The following is a 9,436-nucleotide window of genomic DNA, read 5'->3' on the forward strand; positions in this document are numbered from 1 at the left end:
AAAAAAAAAAAAAAAAAAAAAAAAAAAAAAAAAAAAAAAAAATTATAAAGATGTCAATTAGCTGGGTGTGGTGATGTGCACCTATAGTCCTAGTTACTTGGGAGGCTGAGGTAGGAGGATTGCTTTAGCCAGGGAGGTCGAAGCTGCAGTGAGCCATGATCACACCACTGTACTCCAGCCTGCATGACAGAGCAAGGCCCTGTCTCAAACAAAAACAACAACAACAACGACAACAACCACCACCACCAATGTAAGTTCACACAAAAACCTCTACACAAATGTTTATGACAGCTCTACTTTATAATTGCAAAAATGGTAAACAATCCAAATGTCCTTCAACAGGTTTATCAATGGATAAACAAACTGTGGTATATCGATATCAGTAATAAAAAGGAAAAAACTATTAATCCACACAACAACATGGATGAATCTCAAAGACATTATGATGAGTGAAATAAACCAGTCTCAAAATTTATATGCAGTGTAATTCTATTTATACAGCATTCTCAAAAATGCAAACTGAGTAATGGGGAACAGATCAGTGTTTGTCACGAGTTATAAGCAGGGAAGGGTGTTATTCAAAAAGGACAGCATGGCTGGACGCGATGGCTCATGTCTGTAATCTGAGCACTTTGGGGGGCCGAGATGGGTGGAACACTTGAGGTCAGGAGTTCAAGACCAGCCTGGGCAATATGGCGAAACCCCACCTCTACTAAAAATACAAAAATAAGCTGGGTGTGGTGGTGTGTGCCTGTAATTCCAGCTACTCAGGAGGCTGAGGCACAAGAATTGCTTGAACCTGGGAGGCAAAGGTTGCAGTGAGCTGAGATTGTGTCATTGCACTCTAGCCTGGGTGAGGGAGTGAGGCTCTGTCTCAAAAAAAAAAAGGAGAGCATGAGCGAGTTTTTTGGAGTTGTGGAACTATTTCATCAGTGGAAAGAAAAATGTAAAGCTGCCTTTTCTCCAGATTATATGCTTATATAGGACGTCTGATGAAATCTACAAAAACATTTTCTAGAAATAATAAATGAGGAAAGAAAGGTTGTAGGATACAAGTTCAATATACAAAACTGATTGTATTTCCATGTACTGGCAACAACAAACCAAACACTGAAATAAAAATACCATTTACAACAGTATCAAAAACATGAAATACTTAGGGATAAATCTGACAAAAGATATATAAAACCTGTAACTGGGCCAGGCAAGGTGGTTTGCACCTGTAATTCTAGCAACTCAGCAGGCTGCGGTGGGTGGGAGGATTGCTTTGAGTCCAGGAGTTCAAGGTTGCAGTGAGCTATGATCACGTTGCTGCACTCTGGTTTGGGCAATACAGCGAAACTCCCTCTCTGAAAAACACCCACCCATATACTGAAAACCATAAAATATTGCTGACAGAAATTAAAGAAGACCTAAATAAATGGAGAGTGTGATACCTTATTTATGAATTGGAAGACTCAATTTTGTTAAAATGTCAATTCTTTTCAAATTCATGTACAAATTCAACACAATCCCTATGATAATCCCAGGTGGCTTTTTTTTTTCCAGAAATTAAGAAGCTAATTTTACAACTCATAATTGGAGGACTAACACTACCTAATTTCAAGACTTATCACAAAGCCACAATATTCAAGACAGTGTGGAATTGGTATCAAAATAAACAAATAGATCAATGAAACCAAATAGGGAGTCCTAAATTAGATGCAAACATACATGGAGAACTTATTTTTGACACGGGCACAAAGACAATTCAGTGGAAAAAGGATATTCTTTTCAACAAATAATGCTGGAGCAGTTAGATATCTATATAGGAAAAAACTGAATGCCGATCCCTACTTTGCACCATACCTTGCACCATTAACTCAAAGTAAAATCATACACCTAAATGTAAAACTGAAAACTATAAAACTTCTAGAAGAAAACATTGGCAATCTTCACTTAAACAAAGATTTCCTAGACATGACATTAAAGTATAACCTAAAAAAAACAAACTGGTCATTTAAACCTTTTCAAAAATAAACTTATATTTCTTCAAAACACACTGTTAAGAGAATAAAAGGTAATCCTCAGACTGGGAGAAAATATATGTGCAAGTCACTTATCTGATAAACTGCTTGCGTGTAGAGTATTTTTAAAACTCTCAAAACTCTCAAAAAGAAATAACCTGGCCGGGCATGGTGGCTCATGCCTGTAATCCCAGCACTTTGGGAGGCCAAGGCAGGCAGATCACAAGGTCAGGAGATCGAGACCATCCTAGCTAACATGGTGAAACCCCGTCTCTACTAAAAATACAAAAAATTAGCTGGGCGTGGTGGTGGGCACCTGTAGTCCCAGCTACTCGGGAGGTTGAGGGAGGAGAATGGTGTGAACCTGGGAGGTGGAGCTTGCAGTGAGCCGAGATAGTGTCACTGCACTCCAGCCTGGGAGATAGAGTGAGACTCTGCCTCAAAAAAAAAGAAATAACCCAAATTTTAAATATGTGCAAAAGATTTGTACAGATACTTAACCAAAGAAGATATACAGATGGCAGACAGACTCATAAAAAGATGTTCAGCATCATTAGTCATTTGTGAAATGCAAATTAAAACATGAGATACCACTACATATATATTAAAATGCCTAAAAAGATAGACCACACAAGTGTTGTTGAAGATGTACAATAAAAATGCTCATACACACTGTTGGGAAACCAAAATAGTACAACTGGTTTGGAAAACAGTTTGGCAAGTTCTTAAAATGCTAATGTGGAGGCCAAAGCAACTCCATCTTGGATGCTAATCCTCCATGTTAACTTCTGATTATCCCCAGTTCCAGAAAAACCTTTAAGATTTCCAGCTGGGCTCATTCCTTGTGTAAGAGCACCACTTACTGTAAATATTGCCCTTAGGTCAAAACAACCTTGATGTTATCATCCTTGCTATAAATTCTGCCCTTAAGCAATTACCTTACACATTCCTTCTGAAGCACCTTTCTCTATAGTACAGAAACCCAGGGTCTGGTGGATAATGGCAGGGATCCACCATCTTGTCTTGCTTCCTGAGACACAGACATGGCTTCTGTTTGTAAGTCCCTATTAAATGTTTGTTTCTGAGAAACTGGGTATGTCAGCCTCTTGCTTTGGCCTCTCAGCTTTCTCAGACTTTTGGGGGTAGGTTTGCATAGGCCTCTCCACTGCAGGACAGTTAAACACACACCTACCATCATATCCAGTCATTCCACTCTTAAGAGTGGTAGAAGGGAACTGAAAATATATGTCCATACAAAGACTTGTACACGAACTGTCATTACAACTTTATTTGTAGGAGCCCCAGAGTGGAAACAACCCAATGTTCATCAGTAGGCAAACAGATAAGCTCTCACACATTGTCAGTGGTAATACAAAATAGTATAGCCACTTTGAAAAACAGTTTGGTAGTTTCTTGCAAAGTTAAACATACCATATGTTTCAGCAATCACATTCCTGCGTATTACACTAGGAAAATTAAAACTTATGTTTCACATCAAAATCTGTGCTTAAATATTTATAGCAGCTTTATTTATAATTGCTTCAAATTAGAGGCGACACAAATGTACTTCAGTGGGTGAATGGATAATGAATTATAATACATTCACACTGTGGAATAAAAAATTACAAACTACTGATGTGCACAACATAATCTCAAATGCATTATGCTAAGTAAAATCAGAAAAGAAAAGAAAATGCTACATACTATATGATTCACTTTATATGATATTGTGAAAAAAGCAGAATTGTAGGTATAAAAAACAGATAAGGCTGGGCACGGTGGCTCACACCTGTAATCCCAGCACTTTGGGAGCTCGAGGCAGGTGGATTATCTGAGGTCAGGAGTTCCAGACCAGCCTGACGGTGAAACACCGTCTCTACTAAAAATATAAAAAATCAGCCGAGCCTGGTGGTGCATGCCTGTAATCCCAGCTCAGGAGGCTGAGGCAGGAGAATCGCTTGAACCCAGGAGGCAAAAGGTGCAGTGAGCCGAGATTGCGCCATTGCACTCCAGCCCTGGCAATAAGAGCGAAACTCTGTCTCAGAAACAAAAACAAAAAACAGATTACATAAATCTGTGTTTAGAAGCACCCTGTGCTCATCTCTATCATCTAACATATCTCTGTATTGTACTTATCAGTTTACTGTGTTCCTTATTAACCTTTACCCTAGGACTAGAGTTCAGCACAGTGGTTGGTATATGGCCAGCACTCAATAAATTCTTATTGCTTGCAGAATTTCCCTGACCAGGGCCATGCACTTAGAGAAAACTTCTGGCTCTCTTCCAGGCTCTTTCCTCTGCAAAAAATGAGTAACCCATGGGGCCAAGGAGATATGCTCACCCAAAGCCTAGTTTCCCTCTTTTGGAGTCTAGACCATGTTCAGGGTACCAATACCCCTGGAATTTACTGCCCAAATGACACCATGGCCTGCATGAGCCTTTCTCAGCTTTCTCCTGAGGGCAAACCCAGCTGCTGCTGTGAGCACTCTTTGATCTGAAAGGTGGCCAAGGCACGGCTGCTTGCAGGGGTCTGGGCAAAAGTTGGATGTGGCTTGGAGTATCAGGATGGTATGCAAGGCTCCTGGCAGGGAATGTAGGTGGGCACCAGAAACCAGAAAAGAAAGGGAAGTGGGAAAAGACTGGGGGCCACTTCTCCCCACATTGCCATATTCCAGCTGTGTTTCCAGGTGTTCTAAGGAGTCTAGGAATTCTGAAAATGAACCTGGCCTTCTACATCACTATGAGGGTTTATTTGTCAATGTAGGAAAACAGACTATATTTTACTTAACAATTTGTTACGGTATGCTGGACTCCATTTGTACTCTTACCCAGGGCCTGCAAATGTTATGAGCTGGCGTGACCAAGAGAATAAGGATTACAAAAATGTTGATGTTATTTTATTTTATTTTTTTGAGGCTGGAAAGCAGTGGCACAATCTCGGCTCACTGCCACCTCCGCCTCCTGGGTTCCAGCGATTCTCCTGCCTCAGTCTCCCAAGTAGCTGGGATTACAGGTGCCCGCCACCACGCCCGGCTACTTTTTTTGTATTTTTAGTAGAGATGGGGTTTCACCCTGTTGGCCAGGCTGGTCTCGAACTCCTAACCTCAGGTGATCCGCCCACCTCGGTTCCCGAAGTGGTGTTGGGGTTACATACAGGCGTGAGCCACCGCGCCGGCCGACCTTATTTTGTGGTTATAGAGGGTACATTTTATAAAATTACTGCCACGGAGTGGGTGAGGCTCCATTTCTTCAAGCCGCACAGAACGAATGTTCAGCGGTGCAATTTCATTGCAATCTATTTTTGCTTCACTTTGCTCACAATGACTCTTTTAGGGATTACCTCAGGTAACAATCTTCTTTCAGTGTTCAATAATCCACGCAGAAAATTCTCTCACTTCATCCGGCTCTCGTGCTAGGTTCACACTATGAATTGGCTTATCTCTGCCCTAACCGCTTCCTTCACCATACATGGAGCTGGTGTAGCTCAAGGGAAAGAGGCACGGCGCTGGGAAACGATTAGGCCCCACCGTCCCAAGCAAGAGAGTTCTCAGGCTGGAGAGACCATTCGGGATTTCACCCCGGGTTCCTGAGAACCTGAGATCTGAGGGCAGCTGCGAGGCATCCGGAAATGCCCGAGTCTGGGGAGACGGACGCCCTCAGACTTTCCTCTAGGAGACTCTACAGGTAAAGGGGAGTCCTGGGACTCGAGGGGAGCCGCGGCACCCGAAGGTAGGATCAAAAGTTTTGCTCACCTGGCCCGGCGGCGTTGCGTCGCCTTGGTAACCACAACTTCCGGCTTAAACCGGAAGTCAGCGAAGTTGCTCTACGAAATGTGCGCCCGCCCCCTCTGGGGCGGAGAGACTCAGCCCCTCCCTGTCAGCCGATACCCTGGGACTGACAGTTCCCTAGGGAGCTGGCGGGCCCCAGAGGACCCACGCCTGAACCCGGTGCGACTCGTGGCCTTTGGGCTAGGAGCCATGGACGCCTTCACCCGCTTCACCAACCAGACCCAAGGTCGGGACCGACTCTTCAGGTGAGTCAGGTGCCAGCGGCCTCCGCCCCTTTCTCGCCCTAACTGGGTGCTCCGGTGCCTATTCCCCGGCATCCGAGAAAAAGGAGGTGATAGTCTAGTAGATGGAAGCGGGAAGGACGTTGCCAGCTCCTACGGGGGGAGTTTGGTATCCGAGCCCCTCCTCACCCTAAATTCTACGTGGGTGGGCCCAACGCATCCGCATCCGGTCCTAGCCTCGTGCACGAAAGCCCCAATGCCTGGCACCCTAGCCGCCTCGAGACCGCCTAGGACGTGACACCGGCTGACAGATCCTCCTCCCCTCCTACCTTTGCTCTCCGGGCAAAGAAAGATTGGGTTCTTTCCACTCAACATTCTTCCGAGGGATTTCCTTTATAGAGAAACTTTGGGTTACTATTTGTGGCCAGGGAAGCAAACCACTTGGTGTGGCTTCAAATATCTCTCGTTCTTCTTGTTGTTGTTGTTGCTGTTGTTGTTTGTGAGACAGAGTCTCGCTCTGTCGCCCAGGCTGGAGTGCAGTGGCACGGTCTCGGCTCACTGCAACCTCCTCCTCCCAGGTTCAAGCGATTTTTCTGCCTCAGCCTCCCAAGTAGCTAGGATTACTGGCGTGCACTACCACGCCCGACTACTTTTTGTATTTTTAGTAGAGACGGGATTTTGCCATGTTGGCTAGGCTGGTCTCCAACTCCTGACCTGAGGTGATGTGCCCACCTCGGCTTCCCAAAGTGCTGGGATTACATGCGCGAGCCACCGTGCCCGTTCTCAAATACCTCTTGAAATGTTTGAGTAGAGACAGAAGTTCTCTTCCATTATTGCCCAGTCTGTATCATTGAGATACTGCATGTGGAATAGTTTTGTAAATTGTAAAACAAAATATAGCAGGGATGAGACCACACCAACTGGACTGGGGGAGAAATACAATGGGGAGAAGATCAGAAAGAACTACCTGCACCTCTAAGGTTCATGCTGTGCTACTGAAAATATTAAACAGAGATTGCGTCTCTTTTTCTTTTGGTTCCATAAGAAACAAAGAGAGCTGAGAGACTGTATCTTTAATACACATACAGTACTAGTTCATGATGTTTTAGAGATTTGGTTGATTCTTGCTTGATTAAAAAATAGTTACAGTTGCAGTTTTATTTAACAGCTCTTCATTCTCTTCTGGGTGTGCAAGTGCTGATACAAACAGATCAATTAGAATGGCCCCAATAATGAGGCTTTTGGAAGCCATCTTTATACCAGCTATTGTTACCAGTGTTTTGCAACTATGAACTTATTTAACCCTCATCACAACCCTATGAGGTAGGTACTCTAAATATTCTCCCCATTTCAGGTGGAGAAAACCAAGCAGAAGGAGGTTAATAAGTACCACACGGCAGAACTGAGAGATTCACGTCCACGCAAATGACTCCAGTGCCCACTTAACTACCAAGCTATACTGGCTTTCTCATTAGTTTGATAGGTTTTTTAAATGGTTGCTTTATATACAAGCTTCATTAAATAGAAATTTCATTAAATAGAAACCTGTAATTCCAGTGTACCTAGAATGTACCCTGCAAGGTTTATCAAGGAAGTTGGTTAAAAAAATAATCATTTAGGCCGGGTGCAGTGGCTCACCCCTGTAATCCCAGCACTTTGGGAGGCTGAGGCGGGCGGATCACGAGGTCAGGAGATTGAGACCATCCTGGCTAACATGGTGAAACCTCGTCTCTACTAAAAATACAAAAATTAGCCAGGCATTGAGGCGGGCGCCTGTAGTCCTAGCTACTCGGGAGGCTGAGGCAGTAGAATGGCATGAGCCCGGGAGGCAAAGCTTGCAGTGAGCCAAGATTGCGCCACTGCACTCCAGCCTGGGCGACAGAGCAAGACTCCGTCTAAATAATAATAATAATAATCATCATTTAGGCCAGGTGCAGTGAGTCACACCTGTAATCCCAGCACTTTGGGAGCCTGAGGCAGGCGGATCACGAGGTCAGGAGTTCGGGACCAGCCTGGCCAACATGGTGAAACCCCATCTCTACTAAAAATACAAAAATTAGCTGGGCGTGATGGCCCATGCCTGTAATCCCAGCTACTCAGGAGGCTGAGGCAGGAGAATTGCTTGAACCTGGGAGGCGGAGGTTGCAGTGAGTCAAGAACGCACTACTACCCTTCAGCCTGGGCAACAGAGCAAGACTGTGTCTCGAAAAATAATAATAATAATAATAATTTAAGATATGTTTATTCCAAAAGATCTGAGATCTCTAGCATTCATTTCCCAGCCTCCTTGATGATCTGTATAACCTTTATGACCACACTGGCATTCATAAAATAATACCTTGCTTTCTGTGCCAATAATGCTCACGCAAACATGGTGAACGTTCCTAAAACCTGTCGGACTGTAAGAAGCGTGGCAAGCACCAACCCCACAAAGTGACATAGTACAAGAAGGGCAAGGATTCTCTGAATGCCCAGGGAAAGCGCATTATGACAGGAAGCAGAGTGGCTGTGGTGGGCAGACTAAGCCGATTTTCCAGAAAAGGGCTAAAACTACCAAGAAGATTTTGCTAAAGCTTGAGTGTGTTGAGCCCAGTGAAGATCTAAAAGAGTCCTGGCTATTAAAAGATGCCAGCATTTTGAATTGGGAGGAGATAAGAAAAGAAAGGGCCAAGTGATCCAGTTCTAAGTGTCCTCTTTTGTTTTATTATGAAGACAACAAAATATTGAGTTTATGTTCACTTCAAAAATAAATAAACGTAATGTCTTACTGTTGGCCTAATTCCTATTGTTAGACCAAAGCTCAGAAAGGCAGAGTCATTGACATGACCAGCCCTCTAACCAGGAAGCACACTTAAAAAAGAGAAAGCAATTGTTTATGATTCCAGTCTTCTCTTTTTATTTCATTCCTAGTACCAAGTTCACTATTTTAGAAAATGGAAAATGTACCACATTTTTATTGAGAATAATATTTATAGCATAAAGGGATTCAAATGCACTTACAAGACAGTGGGAACCAGGCACCTACTTTATTAGTAGACTGCCAAATGGATTTGGATGTGTGACTATGTGATGTAAAATTTCTCATACATTTATATTAGTAAGCCATTGTTATTTGTAAGCATGACAATAATCACTTTATTAAATATATAGTATTATTAAGCAGGATTCTGCCTGTATTTTATATAAAATATCAATGAGTTTAGAAAGACAACTATGCGGCCGGGCGCGGTGGCTCAAGCCTGTAATCCCAGCACTTTGGGAGGCCAAGACGGGCGGATCACGAGGTCAGGAGATCGAGACCATCCTGGCGAACACGGTGAAACCCCGTCTCTACTAAAAAATACAAAAAAAGTAGCCGGGCGAGGTGGCGGGCGCCTGTAATCCCAGCTACACGGGAGGCTGAGGCAGGAGAATGGCGTAA

General features: G+C 43.6%; 2 protein-coding genes and 1 pseudogene across 14 annotated transcripts in view; 2 read left to right on the forward strand and 1 right to left on the reverse strand.

Moving 5' to 3' along the window:
* Positions 1 to 5,843, reverse strand: part of WDR93 (WD repeat domain 93) — a 53,909-nt gene extending 48,066 nt beyond the window's left edge. For 12 of the 13 annotated variants that reach the window (XR_001883180.1, XR_001883181.1, XR_001883182.1 and 9 more), the window contains exon 1: positions 5,759 to 5,843. The gene's annotated coding sequence lies outside the window, so the exon portion shown is untranslated. Of the gene's footprint in view, positions 1 to 5,346; positions 5,735 to 5,758 lie in introns of those variants that run through there. The other variant, XM_017861239.1, reaches the window with a different exon arrangement.
* The window catches only part of PEX11A (peroxisomal biogenesis factor 11 alpha), a 9,129-nt gene continuing 5,465 nt past the window's right edge, over positions 5,773 to 9,436 (forward strand). The window contains exons 1-2 of the mRNA XM_017861207.1: positions 5,773 to 6,039; positions 7,184 to 7,290. Of these exons, the coding sequence (XP_017716696.1) occupies positions 5,837 to 6,039; positions 7,184 to 7,290 (310 nt within the window). The 5' untranslated portion in view covers positions 5,773 to 5,836. The remainder of the gene's footprint in view (positions 6,040 to 7,183; positions 7,291 to 9,436) is intronic.
* On the forward strand, positions 8,387 to 9,197 carry LOC108521419 (60S ribosomal protein L36a-like; annotated as a pseudogene).

This window comes from Rhinopithecus bieti, unplaced genomic scaffold, assembly GCF_001698545.2.
Source record: "Rhinopithecus bieti isolate Rb0 unplaced genomic scaffold, ASM169854v2 scaffold_57534, whole genome shotgun sequence".
In the NCBI taxonomy this organism is placed as follows: domain Eukaryota; kingdom Metazoa; phylum Chordata; class Mammalia; order Primates; family Cercopithecidae; genus Rhinopithecus; species Rhinopithecus bieti.